Genomic DNA, 16,421 nt, shown 5'->3' with positions numbered 1-16,421 from the left:
CTGGAACCTCGAAAACATCTGCCTATGAGAAGGTGACATTCTGTGCAGTGCCCAGAGAGTGCCTCTCTCTTCCTACCTAATTTTGCAGGGTAGGAGCCTCAGGCCCCTTGAAGAACACCCAGCTGGCAGCATACTCACCTCTTCCCCACCTGTCACAGCCCCCTTCTTCTCCAGACCCTTTCTGAGCAGCTTCAGCAAGTAGTCCGCTCGGGTCTGTAGCTGCTTCCCCTGAGGCTTTTTATCTGTCTCCACTGGCAGAATCTTCAATGAGAAAGGAAGAGAAGCACCCGCCACCACCCACATCCTGGTTAGTGGATCAGGATAAACAGAGACAACAAAAAGCACAGTCCTTTCCCTCCCCAGCCACCCAAAATACAGATAAAGCCTCAAATCCTATCTCATGTCCATGGCTCCCAGTCACTGAAAATCCCTCACGAGCCGTTCTCATTTTACAAAATGGGATGGAGAAATCCAGCTCTCCCAATGGCTCCTACCTGTGCTGTTAACAGGGTAGAACAACTCAGGTAGGAGGGGCTTGTGGCTTCATCTGCTAGAGCATCCCAGCCGTCGTGGATTTCCTCCTTCCAGGAGCAGGGAATCCCTGGAGCTAGGTTAAAGCTTTGTTTTAGATTGAAAATGCTTCTTAGAGCATTGCCGGAGAGCACTGAGCTATGCCAGGACATGATCTGTTCCTTGCTACAACAACTGGGCCTCTTGTCAGACTGAATCTGGTCTCAGTGCTTAAGGCAGGGTGCTGTCACCCTCCTAAAACCCAGATGGGATGAGCACCATTGAATGTGCCAGGAGCACATGTGGAGCAAATCCTACTAAAATCTGAGCCAGTCAGTGTTCCTTGCTTACAGCTCCACCCATGGCCTTGCTACTTGCAACAGATACGGTGGGAGGCTCGGTTTTGTGGGAGAAGAACAGCCAATGTTTAATTCCATTACAAAGAATACCAAGGTGACATTCAATCTTTATGTGAGGAACTGAAATATGGTTGTTTCAAATGTACTTTTAAACAAAGGGCCAATAACAAAGGCCAAGGAATGCTTTTATCATTAACAAACTTACCTGGGTATTTATTGTAATGAAATCTGACCTTAATTAAGTACCAGAATTTTAAGATTTCTCCTATAATTTCCCCAAAATTTCGCCTGGCTATTGTCTTTTCCCTTTGTCTTCATCTGTAAAACAGTGCCACAGTCCACTAAAGATGGAAGTATTTCCAAGGAGAATGACTGTACTAATTTCTAATTTGATGCCCCCTCGAAAATAGTTAGAAATAAGTAATCAATATAAAAATATTGCATAACAAATCTTCTAGAAACTTCTAACATGGTAGAGTTACTTACTTTGTCAGTTAATTTAAGCTCTGGATCTGTTTTAATTAACTCCCAGTTTCCATAGCCATGTTCATAAATTCCCAACAATAGGCGAGAATCATCTTCTACCCCCCACTCTACATCAAAATGTGCAGCTTTGACACGACAGGTTAAGCAGTATCTAAAGGAAGTTTAAACACAGCAAGACATTAGAAGAGGGGCCTTTTTTTGTATGTTTAAGAAGAGACAGTAACAACACTATGTAACTACACAAAGTCTAACTTCAAATCTGTTTTCTTATGGTGCAACCACCTAAGCATCCACACAAAATACACTCACTTTTTTTTTTCTTCAGGATCCACAGGGATAGATTTATGCAGCATCTCAAACTCTTCTTCATGTTGGATAATGGATTTCACATTAACCTGAACTCCAGATATCTTGATTGTTGGACCTCTCCTTTTCCCTGGTCCTTTTCCTAAAGAATACCAATTTCATATTAGTTAAATGAAAACCCGCTGAAGGTCCACAGAGAACATATATCAATGAACCCTGACCTCTTAAGTCTCTCTGAATTATCTCTGGTTTATCGTTATTTCAAATAGATAATCTGTAAGACAAATTTTTTCTCAATTAATGTCTGTAAAATAAACTTTGCAAGTTATTTTTTAAGATTTGGAATTTTTTAAAGTCGCAGATGTTTATAGTTTTATTTTAATCTTCCTGTTTGTTTTACACTACTTTGTTTCTAAAATTTAAAAAGTTAACAGAAGTAGATTCTGAGGGTATAATATTAGTGCTGAAGTTTTCTCTTTTCGTTTTCCTATCCATCCCACTAGTGGAGGTCAAAAAACTCTCAAGTATTTTAAAAATGAACTTGATCTTCACAACACTATCACTTAAGAAACATGAGCTTGAGTTCTTACCTAAACATGTGGAATGATGAACAAGTCATGGCATTAGAAAGCTACCCTAATCCAAATTTCAAATTAAAATGATCACAGAAGTAAAAACGAAACCCCAACCCAATAGCCCAATTTGAAATCCATGAGATAATACTACCTCTGTTTGTGAGAGAAAAACTCCTTTCAACAGAGAATGGGCAGAATATATGAATAGACGCTTTATAGAACAAAGATGTACATTCTTGTTCATCAAAAGAAAAAATACCATTTCTCATCCATCAAACTGGCAAAAAAACCAAACGTTTAACAACATATTGTTTGTGATGCCTCTAAACAGGTACCAACAAACATTGCTGGTGACCAAATAAATGGCACCAGACTTATGCAGAAGAATTTGGCAATACTGACACAAAGTACATACCTATTTTCCCAGGACCCAACAATCCCACTTCTAGAAATCTATCCCAAAGATATGTTGGCAGAGGTATAAAATGGTATTATTCATTAAATCATTATTCATTGTGGCTTTCTTTATAATAACAAAAGACCAAAAACAACCCAATATTAAATACGAGGGAAAAAGTGTGAACTGACATCTATCTACATGGTAGAAGGCTTTGCAACTGTAAAAGGAAAGAGGATGATCTCTACGTAATGATATGAATTTATCTCAGTCACGAAAATAAGCAGGTGGAAAACTGAGTATGTTCTCTTCTGTATCAAAAGGAAAATACAGATACACACAAACACACACACACTTTAAAGAGAAACAATGGAAAGATAAACTTACAACTGACAGAAGCACGGACCCATTAAGGAGGAAGAGAAGAAAGCTGGGGAACAAAAATGAAAACAAGATACTCCAAATGTACCTTGTTTTATAGTTGTGACTTTGAACCATTTAAGTGTTTTTACATAATTAAAAAAATTAAATGATAGGTGGGTGACGAACAATGACAACACTTGGGCACAGGGAAGGGAACAACACTCACAGGGCAAGTGGGGGGTGGCGGGGAGGGGAGGGACATTGAAGCAGGGCAGGGAGGATATGGAGGGATAGCACCAGGAGAAATGCCTGATGTAGGCGACAGGGGGTGGCGGGGGTGGGACACAGGGATGGAGACAGCAAACCACCATGGCATGTATGCACCTATGCAAGAATCCTGCAGGATGCAGGATGTGCACATGTATCCCAGAGCCCATATACAATGAAAAAAAAATCCCCTCCAAAAAAAAAAAAAATTAAATTGAATCAAAATGAGAAAAGCAATCTCTAAGTATTGAAAATAAATGAAACAAGAGTCTAACAATATATTAAGTTGGTGGCATTAACCACAAAGAGAAAAGAGTAACTTTGAATAATTTTAAAATATATTTTGATTGTACATCATTAGTGTGATATATTCTAAAAACAAAAAGAAATGCAAAGAAATCACACTTCGCATTTGAGCATTTTTTTAATTAACAGTAAAATTGGTATTCCTATTTGGAAAAATATGTTTAGGATAAAGCGAACACATAACTATGTTAACATTTTTAGAAATGAAAATTTCACAGCCAGGTGCAGTGGCTCATGCCTATAATCACAGCCCTTTGGAGGCCAAGGTGGGCAGATCACAAGGTCATGAGATTGAGACACAAAGTACAAAAATACAAAACACAAAATACAAAATACAAAATACTAAAATACAAAAAATTAGCTGGCTGTGGTGGCACAAGCCTGTAGTCCCAGCTACTCAGGAGGCTGAGGCAGGGGAATCACCTGAACCCGGGAGGTGGAGGTTGCAGTGAGACAAGATCTCGACACTGCACTCCAACCACCACGGTGAAAGAGCAAGACTCTGTCTCAAAAAAATAAAAAATTCTATCTAAAAGAAAAGAGGTATCAACCATCTTACATTTGATCTAGAAATGTCAGCCTGGACTCAGAATACGCTAAAAACCAGTTTGTAAGAAATACAGGAATAGGGGAAATAAGTTAAACAATACCAAGAAGAAGCAATCAGCTAGATCCAGAATGTGAACGTGCACAAAACAAAGAGGGATTTAGGGGAGAAGGGACTGTTATAAGGAAACAGCTCCAAAACATACCAAGAGATGAAAAAAGCAAGCACAGAAAAGTATGCATGCTGTATTACCATTTCTATTTAAGAGGGAGAAAACATTCATTTCTCAAGAGCATCAAGAAGTAATAGGAATACGTTTTTCAGTTTTAAGCCATGTAGATGTATTACTTATTCAAAACAATTACAAAGAAAACATATTGCACATTAAACCTAAAGTTTACTTTTGGGTGTATTGTGAATGTTATAAAAGCACACATTCAAATCACTGTACAAATCATACAAGTTAATTTTCTTTTACAAAAAAGAAAACATATCTTAAAATTTAAGTTTTAACTGTCATGAAGACATTGTTAAATTCTATCAAATTAAATAATAACCTTAAAAAGAAAATTTTAAAGCACAAATATTCACTTCTTAATAATACCTAACACTGCAAGCTAGACACTACACTAAACAATTTATAAGTATGGAATTATTCAACTAATCATCCAAATCCTTTGAAATAGATACTATTACTCTATTTTGTAAATGAATAGTTGAGGGGATATAACTTGCCCAAGGTCTTATAACTGGCAAGTGGTAGAACCAAATTCCAAATAACTGGCTGATTCTTTCTCTGGAGCCTCAACATTTAACCACAGCTCAACAAAGCTGCTGAAGGGTAGCCTTACCAGTAAAGGCTGACCAAAAACATGGCAGAAATGACACAGATGAACAGTCTGGAGAAAAAGAATGATAATACCTTCATTTCTTTATTTAACTAATTTATTTATATTCTGAGACAGGGTTTCACTCTGTCACCCAGGCTGGAGTGCAGTGGCATGATAACTCACTGCAGCCTCTGCCTCCCAGGCTCAAGCGATCCTCCCACCTCAGCCTCCATGTAGCTGGGATTACAGATGTGCATCCTACTACTCTCGGCTAGTATTTTAACTTTTTGTAGACACAAGGTCTCGCTATACATTGCGAGACCGGACTTGAACTCCTAAGACTCAAGTGATCCTCTGGCTTCAGCCTCCTAAAGTGCTGGGATTACAAGTGTGAGCCACTTTACCTGGTCTCCCTCGTTTCTTTAAAGTTCACTATGAGGGTGTCCTTACCAATAACTACTTCAGAGTTTCTCCTCACAAGCATCCCTATAACTCTTGCTTTTAAAGATATTCACACAGGACAGACAAAATCACTTTCTGGTATCAGAGAGAAAACATACTGCATGTGCAATCCAATGAGAACAAATACAAATGGCATGAAAATCTCAATGTAACAAAATGTTGGCCGGGCGCGGTGGCTCAAGCCTGTAATCCCAGCACTTTGGGAGGCCGAGGCGGGTGGATCACGAGGTCGAGAGATCGAGACCATCCTGGTCAACAAGGTGAAACCCTGTCTCTACTAAAAATACAAAAAGTTAGCTGGGCATGGTGGTGCGTGCCTGTAATCCCAGCTACTTAGGAGGCTGAGGCAGGAGAATTGCCTGAGCCCAGGAGGCGGAGGTTGCGGTGAGCCGAGATCGCGCCATTGCACTCCAGCCTGGGTAACAAGAGCGAAACTCCGTCTCAAAAAAAAAAAAAAAAAATGTTTACAATATTTACCAATATTTTATTTATTCCAATTCTCTAAATCCTTTATGTTTGCCACAACACAATATATACACATATATCCAAGATAATTAAGAATGCTTGTGATCTACAACACCTCTTATTTGCAGCCAAAATACGGAGGTATCCACCCAGCTTTGCCCTTGGGTTTTTACATCACTCAAACAAATTCAAACTTTCTTTTCTTTTCTTTTTGAGACGGAGTTTCACTCGTTACCCAGGCTGGAGTGCAATGGCGCGATCTCGGCTCACCGCAACCTCCGCCTCCTGGGTTCAAGCAATTCTCCTGCCTCAGCCTCCTGAGTAGCTGGGATTACAGGCGTGCGCCACCATGCCCAGCTGATTTTTTGTATTTTTTTTTAGTAGAGACGGGGTTTCACCACATTGACCAGGATGGTCTCGATCTCTTGACCTCGTGATCCACCTGCCTCGGCCTCCCAAAGTGCTGGGATTACAGGCTTGAGCCATTGCGCCCGGCCCACAAATTCAAACTTTCTACAGTAACATAAAAAGAAAACATTTCATCTCCTCCTTCACTCTACACCTTCTGCAAATCAACTTGGTTGTGAGTAGACCTGTGGGAGCTTAGAATATTAAGCTCACAGAAACGCAGCTCAGAATGCACACCTCAAAGCATTAGGCACGTGTGGTCTACAAGTCTGTCCTTAAAACACACTTTAGCAAGAGAAATCCAGTCCACAGGGCCAGGTTGTGGAGACTCACTGACACCTAAAAGCATTAGGCACGTGTGGTCTACAAGTCTGTCCTTAAAACACACTTTAGCAAGAGAAATCCAGTCCACAGGGCCAGGTTGTGGAGACTCACTGACACCTCAAAGCACTAGGCACGTGTGGTCTACAAGTCTGTCCTTAAAACACACTTTAGGCAAGAGAAATCCAGTCCACAGGGCCAGGTTGTGGAGACTCACTGACACCGACTTCACTTACCCTCGCTGGCGTTTTCTTTCAGCTGTTCTTCATATTCTTGCATTGCTGACACACAGCTGTTGTGAATCAGTTCACCCAGGCGTTTTAGATCTGCCACAGACTTATCTACCAGCTCAGCGTCACGAGCTATGCACTCCAGCCTGAGGAGGAACAAATACCGGGACAGTTCAGGGCACTGTGTCCACTCTTCTTAAATGTCACAAGATTCCACTAGGCCTCATATCAGCTTCTCCTGCAAAGACACTTTTCTCTGCTTTCCTTTCATCATTCTAAGGATCCAACAAGAACCCCTGGACACTGACTGAAGGCTAACACATTCATTTTCTGTCATAAAGAATTGTGTCTTGGAATATTCCACAAAACAAAGTAATTCCAAAAAACAGAGAAGAAATAAACAAGGAAAACCAACTTTATTAAATCAATGGACTGTCTGTTAGTGGCAGCAGGTGAAAGTGCCTGAAGACCGCCTGTACTAGTTTGCTTCTCTGCATTCACTTTCCTTCCTTTAGCCTACTTTCATTCCCAGAAGCAGAGTACAGTTAATTCTACTGAGGTTTAACTGATCTCCATGTCATAGGAAGTATACAAATATATTAACAGCTAAAAAACAGACTGTCAAAAGGTGCCAAACCCCCTTTTCCACATCCTGTTGGCTTTTACAGTAACTGGCCCAAAGACAGGCAGTCTTCCCTCAGGTGGTCAGCAACAGTCCTAGAAAAATGTCACTGACTTTCTTGGTTTTGCTGTGGCTTAATGCTACACATCACTACCTCCTCTCCAAATGGAGAAGACAAAACAAAAAACAGGCTTATAATTTTCACCCAGTATGGAAGTTTATCAGAAGAAAGAGAAGGGAGCCCAATATTTCCTTTAAATTAAGGCTTTCTAGATTTTATAGAAAGCAAAGTACCAAACTATTTGAAACAGTCTTCTGTTAATATCCAACTTCTGAAAATTTTTCTAAATGCTTAAACAATAGTAACAACACCTACCCTTCTGGAAGTTATTATTGGCAAGGCTATATAAGCCCTGTGCATTTAATCTTCATGAAATCCTGTTAATTAGCAGAATATTATAAATTCATAAAGAGCCTTTTACCTTTGACATTACTAAATCTAAGAACTAGGACACAAATAATGACTACATACATTGTTTTAAACTGGAATTATATGAACTTCTCTCTGGAAATTATTTCATGCACTATGGTTTGGAATACACTTGATTGATCTCCCTCACAAAGGCCAAAGTCTTTTTATGGATGGTCTGTCCTTATCATCTTTATCATCCCTCTGCAGAGGGACATGAATCAACAGGCACCCAATATATAAATGTTTGTAAATAAATGTTTTCAGGAAAAAAAAAAAGTTCCCAGCATTAGTATTAAATGGAAAAAATTACCAAAAAAGAACATATTATACAATAAAAACAAAAAAGAAGAAGGTAAGGCACTATTATACTTAACTTACCGTTCAAGAGGTAAACCGAACTTCTTATAAGCCTTGATGAACCTAAGAATAGGATCAATAAAACATATTAAAAGAGACTTATTTTACTCATGTTGATGCTACCATATCCTGCGATGACATATGAGCCATGCAAATTGTCAAAGAGACTGGGCTCAATCCTTGCAACTATCAAAAAATGAATAAATGCTGAATGTCTTTGAAACCAGTCAACTTAAAATAATGACTACTGAAAATCTATTCAAATTAAAAATCAACTTTCTTCTCAGTGACTGACCATGAACTTGCTCAGATACATGCTACATAACTGCGACTTAACACTAATATCCTTTTCAGAAGGTACAAGTCTATAGACTTCACTACATAATAAAGGATTCCATCATCACAACTCTATTGTGATAAAACCCTGATCAGCCTACTCAGTTCACTGCTACTTTCAATACTGTATTTTTCATTATTAGAAAACCAACGGATTTTCCAGCTGTAAGATTTTTAGGACTGTCTCAAATAGTTTTTGGAAAAAGGCAAAGTAAATTGTGATTTTAAACTTCTCAGGCAAATGATTTTGGAACTCTACTGACCTCTTCTACCAAAAATCCAATCTATCTTCCCACAAATGTCTATCCTAAACTATGCTACACATCAACTCATGCCATCATCCCCATTCCTATAGGATGGCCACTACTACTTTCCACTAAAATCCAGGACTTCATGATACAACGACATCATGTAATTAGCCAAATTACTATGGTAATTGGGTTCTAAAACAGTGTATGGACAGATACTAAGGGAAAAAATGGAAATGAAAAGACAAGGCTACAGAAGAAAATGGAACTGAATATGACAATAGCTAAAAACAAGATTAAAGGACCAGCATGGACACAAGGGTTAGGAAAGTATTATATACGAACAAAACCTGAGGATTACTCCTTAACTCTGCATTTCTCCTTCTTGACAGACGTTGAAATATTTTATGTCTAAATAACAACATTTCCAGAATGGCAGACTAACGGTCTGTGAAAATCTGCTCCTCCATAAAAGCAATAGGACCGCTGGCATAAACTGTCACAATCACTGTTGTCACGACTCTGAAAATTAACCAAAGGTGTGCAGCCATCTAAGAAATTTATTCAAGAAAACAGCTCAGCAAGCTTCACGTTTTTTAACTTGCACTATTCCCATCCCCTTATCCCCAGCTGCATGACAGCCTTGAAAACAAACACTTCTACAACTACAATAGCTGTGCCACCCAGCAGCACAGCAGCCACTGGAGGGTGAAGAAGACGTTGAGAGTTCCCCAAAAGCCCTATTCCCAGAGAATGACTGGACCTGGCCAACAACACCCTGAGAAGCTCCACTCTCAGGCTTGTCTTTATTGGACTGACCCAGAACTCACTCTGTGTGAACAGCCCTGTCCACAACTGACTGGTCAAAAACAATTAGATGCAAAGGTTTAACATATCATGATGGCCTGAGCGACATTACCAATTGGAAACAAGAAAAGGTTGATCAAAGACAAATTGAGGGAGATGTCCACAGGAGACTCTGAAAAGCTCTAACACATGTGCAGGTCTGTGTCCATGCAGAGGAAAGATCTCAGAGGGTCTTACCCCACAATTCTGGCTGACCTTGAGAAACTGCACAAGCAGGAACTGAATGTCAAGGCGGAGTTGTCAACTGCCTTGCAGAGCACTGAAACATGGCCCAAGACACACATCAAGCCCTTCAACAAAGGCTGGTAGACTTACAGGCTCAAAACATTTAAGGAATTTTCTGTTCCATCATTAGCTGATCACTAAGCTCAAGTAGAAACTACAAATAACAGGACAAAGGATACAGACTTCAGGAAACTAGTACAGGAGAGTCACTGAACAAGCAAATACAACAGCGGCAAACACAACATATGGCTGGCAGGGGAATCTGATTTCCAGAGTTGCCATGTGACTTAAAATGTCCAATTTTTCAAGAGAAAAACTATGGGACATATAGAAAACCAAAAAGTAGGCTGGGCACAGTGGCTTACACCTGTAATCCCAACACTTTGGGGGCCAAGATGAGTGGATCACCGAAGGTCAGGGGTTCAAGACCAGCCTGGCCAACATGGTGAGACCCCCACCTACATTAAAAACACAAAAATTAGCTGGACTTAGTGGTAGGCACCTGTAATCCCAGCTACTCAGGAGGCTGAGGTAGTAGAATCACTTGAAACCAGGAGGCAGAGGTTTCAGTGAGCCAAGATCACACCACTGTACTCCAGCCTAGGTGACAGGAGCAAAACTCCATCTCAAAAAAAAAAAAAAAAAAAAGGTACAATTATACATAGGAAAAAAAGCAGGTAATAGAAACAGTCCCTAAGGAAGTCCAGCATGTAGACTTATAAGACAAGGACATTAATCAGCTATTATAAATAGTTACAAGAGTAAAAATAAAATCTGCCTAGAGAATTAAAAGGATGAAAATGATATCAATAGAAACAGAAATGCTCTGTTTAAAAACACAAATTTTTTAAAGAGTAAAATAGAAATTCTGGAGTTGAAACTACAATAACTGATATGAAAAAAAATCACTGGGGAGGCTCAACAGCAGATATGAGCCTGAAGAAGAGAGAACTGGCAAACCTGAAGATAGGCCAACTGAAATGATCCCACGTGAGAAACAGAAAAATAGTATTTAAACTTTCCTTCAAAAATGAAGATCGAATTCAGACAGTGCCAGCTAAGCCAAAATAGAGAATCTGTTGTTAGCAGACCTGCCTCAAAAGAAAATACTAAGACAGCCCTTTGGGTAGACATGAAAGGACACAGAACAGTAACTGAAATCACATGAAGAAGTAAGAGCACCCATGGGATAGTAAAGTAAATATAAAGACAATATATATGTATTTTTGTTTGTAACTCTTTTCCTTCTCTTTGATTTTAAAAACAACTAACTAGGCCGGGTGTGGTGGCTCATGCCTGTAATCCCAGCACTCTGGGAGGCCAAGGCCCATGGATCATCTGAGGTCAGGGGTTGGAGACCAACCTGGCTAACATGGTGAAACCCCGTTTCTACTAAAAATACAAAAAAATTAGTCGGGTGTGGTGGTGGGTGCCTGTAATCTCAGCTACTCGGGAGGCTGAAGCAGGAGAGTCACTTGAACCTGTTGCAGTGGGCCAAGATCGCACCACTGCACCCAGCCTGGGTGAGAAGAGCGAAACGGTCTCAAATAAAAAAGAAAACTATATAAAATATTAATTATAAAATTGCATTGATGGGTTTACGACGTGTAAAGATGTAATATGTGACAACAGCACAAGTGGGGGGCAAGCTACAATTGGAGCAAAGTTTTTATAATGCCACTGAAATTAAATTGATACTAATTCAAAGTAAATTGGTCTAAGACGTTACTTGTAATCTCTAACAAAACCACTAAGAAAATAAGTGGAAAAAAAAAATTTTTATTTTAAAAAGGGTAATTAAAATGGTATTGTATTTATAAAAGAAAGCAGTAATGGGGAAATAAAAAAACAAATCGGACATGGCATATAGAAGACATACGGCAAAATGCAGACCTAACTCCTACTTTATCAGTAACTGCATTAAATGTAAATAGATTAAACACTCCAACCACAAAAAGAGATTGGCAGAAATAAGAGTTTCACTCTGTCACCCAGGCTGCAGTGCAGCGGCACCATCTCAGCTCACTGCAAATATCTGCCTGCCGGGTTCAAGCAGTTCTCCTGCCTCAGTCTCAGCCTCCTAAGTGCAAGGGATTACAGGCGTGCATCACCAAACCTGGCTAATTTTTTGTATTTTTAGTAGAGAGAGGGTTTCGCCATATTGCCCAGGCTGGTCTCATATTCCTGGACTCCAGCAATCTACCTGCCTTGGCCTCCCAAAGTGCTGGGATTACAGGTGTAAACCACCATGCCTGGCCAAATACCATTTTTTAAATTTCAAATACTCAAAAAGAAAGCTGGAGTGTCTATACTAATAACAAACTGAAAATAGGCATTAAAACAAAAATTGTTACTAGAGACACAGAAATACATGTTACAATAATAAAAAGGCCAATCAAGACCTACCAATTATAAAAATATATACAATTAATAAGAGTCCAAAAACACATGAAGCAAAAACTAACAGAACTGAAGGAACAAATGGATCATGTAAGAGTAACAGAGATGTCAACAGCCCATTTTCAATAAAGGACAGAACAACTGGGCCAGGCATGGTAGCTCGGCCTATAATTGCAACACGTCGGGAGGCTGAAGCAGGAGTATCACTTGAGGCCGGGAGTCTGAGACCAGCCTGACAACATAATGAAACCTTGTCTCCACACACAAAAAAAATTGTTTTTAAATCAGCCAGACATACGAGCACATGCCTGTAGTCCTGGCTACCTGGGAGGCTGAGGCACAAGAATCATTTGAGCCCAGGAGTATGAAGTTACTGTGAGCTATGATCACACCACTGCAATCCAAGATTCTGTCTCTACCAAAATAACCACAACTAGACAGAAAATCAATAAAGAAAATAAAGACAGGCCAAAATGGGCGAATAATAAGGTCAGGAGATTGAGACCATCCTGGCCAACATGGTGAAACCCCATCTCTAACCAAAAATACAAAAATTAGCTGGGCCTGATGATGCATGCCTATAGTCCCAGCTACTTGGGAGGCTGAGGCAGGAGAATTCCTTGAACCTGGGAGGCGGAGGTTGCAATGAGCCAAGATTGTGCCACTGCACTCCAGCCTGGCAACAGCGTGAGACTCTGTCTCCAAAAAAAAAAAAAAGGAAATTAAAGACCTGAAAAACACTAAGCCAAACATAGCTATAGAACACACTGCCCCATAGCAGAAAACACATTCTTCTCAAAATAATACAGGGATAGGCAGCAAGAGGCAGTGGGGTATACATACATACATACAAGTTTGGCTACAAATTCAAAATTGTTAAGATGATAAGTACAAGAGGGATGTGTTATATGCTACTGTCGGTATTTTGAAAGATTTATATTTTTCCATAGTAAATTAAACAAGGAAAAAATAGGTGTGACATTTAAGTGAAAAGAAACACCTCATAGTTTCAAATATACTGACCTTAAAAGACTATTTAATATAATTATAATATGGATTGGGCCATAAAACCATCTTATACTTTGTTTTCTTCAGGCTTTAAAAAGAAAATATGGAAACTGAAAAAAAAAATAAAGTGGAAGCAACGATTGTAGATTACATTTTTTGGAGGACAGAGAGGTTTGAACCAGATACCAAGAAATGTATAGTAAACACTCACAGAGAAAGATGTCTAAAATTAATTTTAAATGGGATGGGGGAAAACAAGGTCCTGAACATGTTGTACATACTAATAATAAACTAAAGCAAACCACCAGCAGACTGCTATCAGTACCAACACAAGTGGGACTGGGAATGGGAGGGAGGGAGAGGTAGTAAGGGTAGACTTATTTGTACCATATGTATTTTTGATTTATGTTGTTTCTTTTATATACAGATGTTTAAGTCTGTATATATATATATATATATATATATATATATATATATGTGTGTGTGTGTGTGTGTGTGTGTGTGTGTCAATTATCTCTTTCCCCCTAGCTGAACTTTCTTTGTGAACATGTTCTGAAAAACCAGAGAGTAAGAGAGAAACAGAGAGATGAGCAGCAAATAAAAGTGATCTCAACTGAAAGAAACCTTGGAGAAGGATCAATTATCCTGAAGATTTGGGACAGGACCCAGCTTCTCTTGCCTTTTTTGTAGGTATTAGCCTCTGCCTACCCTGTCACAGCGTCCGGGATCCAGTCAACCCAAGACTCGACAGTATGCACTTGCAAACAAGCTCAATGAGAACAGAGCCTCCACCAACCTTCGGATCTCTGCATCAGTGAATCCCTCCACAAGGTCCTTCCGTACGCTCCTGGGACGCCCTCTGCGCTTTGGCTTCTTGTCATCATCAGAGTCTTCCGTCTCACTCTCGGAAGCAGAGGATCTCTGGGCCTGCCTCTTAGACTCAGTGTCAGAGTCACTGTCGTTTGTCTGAGCCTGAGGAAGATTGAGGCAAAGCCACACTGTAACACGTGTGAAGTGCAAGTAGTGAAAGGACCAAGACCAGGCCACCTGAATTCTTCAGTACTCAGAACCTCTTACCATATCAGACAAGTCAACTTTCCTTCGACAAATAAGGAGAAAGAGACAGGTCATTTGATGGAGAAATACCCACTTAGGACAGTCACACTTTCAGACACGTTGTAATACAATGATAAGCGAACTGGATTAAAAATATTTGGATATTTTTACAATATCCCATTATGAAATAGGTTCACGTTTACTTCTTTGGGTAAGTAATTTCACTCTTTGTGCCTTTCTCATTTGAAAATGAAGACAATAGTATCTATAACAGGGTTTTCAATAAGTTAAAGCACTTATAAGTATGCCTTGCACATTGTAAGGGCTCAATAAATGGTACCTAGTATTACCTAATACTGATTTACTGTGACCTTGGACAAATCTGTGTCTATTATCTCTAACAAAATGGGTAACAAAACTTTTCTACTTACTTCAATGTTGTTACAACAATCAAATTAGATGGTGTCTGTGATGGAACTTTGTAAGTTGTATAGTTGGTATATGTTTCTTATTTCTAGTTATACAATCCTTTACTAAGTATTTATACCAAGTGCTGTGAACAGTTACAGAGGTTTGACTTTGAAGGTAGTGGCAATTAGAGCCAAATTGTGAGGACTACTAGTTCTAATTTCAAAGGCGAAATGCAAACTTCTGTCAAATTCAGATCCTGTCCATCAGCCTCACAAGAGCCAATTTGCAAAGACCAAATCAGATGTCCCACAGGTTTGCTCATGACCTCTGAGGAATATTAACTCTACTCTTGAAGCCTCTGTGTCAGAGGAATTAATGCAAGGCCTCTGAATAATCAACCCTTCTGCAGCCTTTACAGCATAAGTAGTACTTTCATCTCTTTCATCTCACTTGATCACCTTTTTAGTGGAACTCCGAATTCGAGGCAGCATATAAATTTCTTCTAGCTCCTTCTGCCGCTCTTCCTCCTCTACTTTTTTCCTCTGTTCCTCTGGAATGATTTCATCCCAGTCCTTGTGAGGACGCTCTTCCAGTTCTTCTTCATCTTCCATTGTTGCAAAGTTTGCAACCTTAAAACAGAAAACCATCGTCTGACTGACATTTCCCCATTTCTAAACAACATCTGCTAAAACACCAATTTATCCAGTGTTTTTAATCCAAGTAGACACTGTGGATAATAATAGGAATTTTGTGATATGACATAAGCAGATAATCAATTTTCTATTAATTTTTCCTTTATACCCCCCCAAAATCAACTTGTCAAATCCTCAAGTTCATCATAAACATCATAAGTTTTACTGAAACGCAGGGAAACAGTTACAAAGATAACAAATTGTTTTTATAAGTTTTGTTAACTGAGTTGTTAAAAATCATATACATGTTCTAATAAATATACTCATAAAATTTAGATTTATTTAGATTATAGAATGCTTAATACCTAGCACTCCATAATGAACTTACATTTCCATAAATTGTATAGAGGTCATCTGAAACAATACATACCTCAAAGCACTCATTATCTAGCCAACTAGTTGCCTTATTCATTTTTATCAAAAATACAAAAGTTAAAGATGTGTGGTGATTTCATATGCTCACAAGTGCACTTTAGTCTTAAGAAATAAAATGAAAACATAAAATGGAAAAAAATTTAAATCAATCTGGAAGAATATTATCTTCATTCCATATCAAATATTATTTAATATCTGATATGTATTTGTACTAAAACAGTATGTATCCCAGAAAGAAAGTCATCTAAGCATATGCATTTCAAAGAACCAGACAAGGCATATACAGAAACATCTACCACCTCTGACAGCCTCTGGGCAGTGGCAGGCAGCCCCCAGCCTGGCTCAGCATTCTTCCTATTCCTTCCCTCCTAACCTTTGGAATAGTCATAAGGTATAAATGAGCTTCTGGAGGCTGCTCCATTCCTTAAAGTCATTTAGAGCTGACAGTGAGGTCAAGTTAGACTCACTTTATGACTTTTTGCTAAAATTAACTAAAATTTAGATTGATGTAAATATGCAC

The 16,421-nt window shown here is 39.1% G+C and overlaps 1 protein-coding gene across 3 annotated transcripts in view; it reads right to left on the bottom strand.

The window, feature by feature from the left end:
- Positions 1-16,421, bottom strand: part of CHD2 (chromodomain helicase DNA binding protein 2) — a 132,161-nt gene that overhangs the window by 31,662 nt on the left and 84,078 nt on the right. For all 3 annotated transcript variants that reach the window (XM_039479860.2, XM_074400055.1, XM_010349427.3), the window contains 7 exons: positions 15,293-15,463; positions 14,164-14,339; positions 8,305-8,346; positions 6,839-6,978; positions 1,665-1,803; positions 1,356-1,506; positions 139-261 (listed from right to left, as the gene is read on the bottom strand). In XM_039479860.2, the coding sequence (XP_039335794.1) occupies positions 139-261; positions 1,356-1,506; positions 1,665-1,803; positions 6,839-6,978; positions 8,305-8,346; positions 14,164-14,339; positions 15,293-15,463 (942 nt within the window). The remainder of the gene's footprint in view (positions 1-138; positions 262-1,355; positions 1,507-1,664; positions 1,804-6,838; positions 6,979-8,304; positions 8,347-14,163; positions 14,340-15,292; positions 15,464-16,421) is intronic.

The sequence above is a fragment of the Saimiri boliviensis genome, chromosome 5, assembly GCF_048565385.1.
Source record: "Saimiri boliviensis isolate mSaiBol1 chromosome 5, mSaiBol1.pri, whole genome shotgun sequence".
Classification (NCBI taxonomy): Eukaryota; Metazoa; Chordata; class Mammalia; order Primates; family Cebidae; genus Saimiri; species Saimiri boliviensis.
The sequence above is the reverse complement of the archived record's forward strand: the minus strand, read 5'-3'. Positions and strand labels throughout refer to the sequence as shown.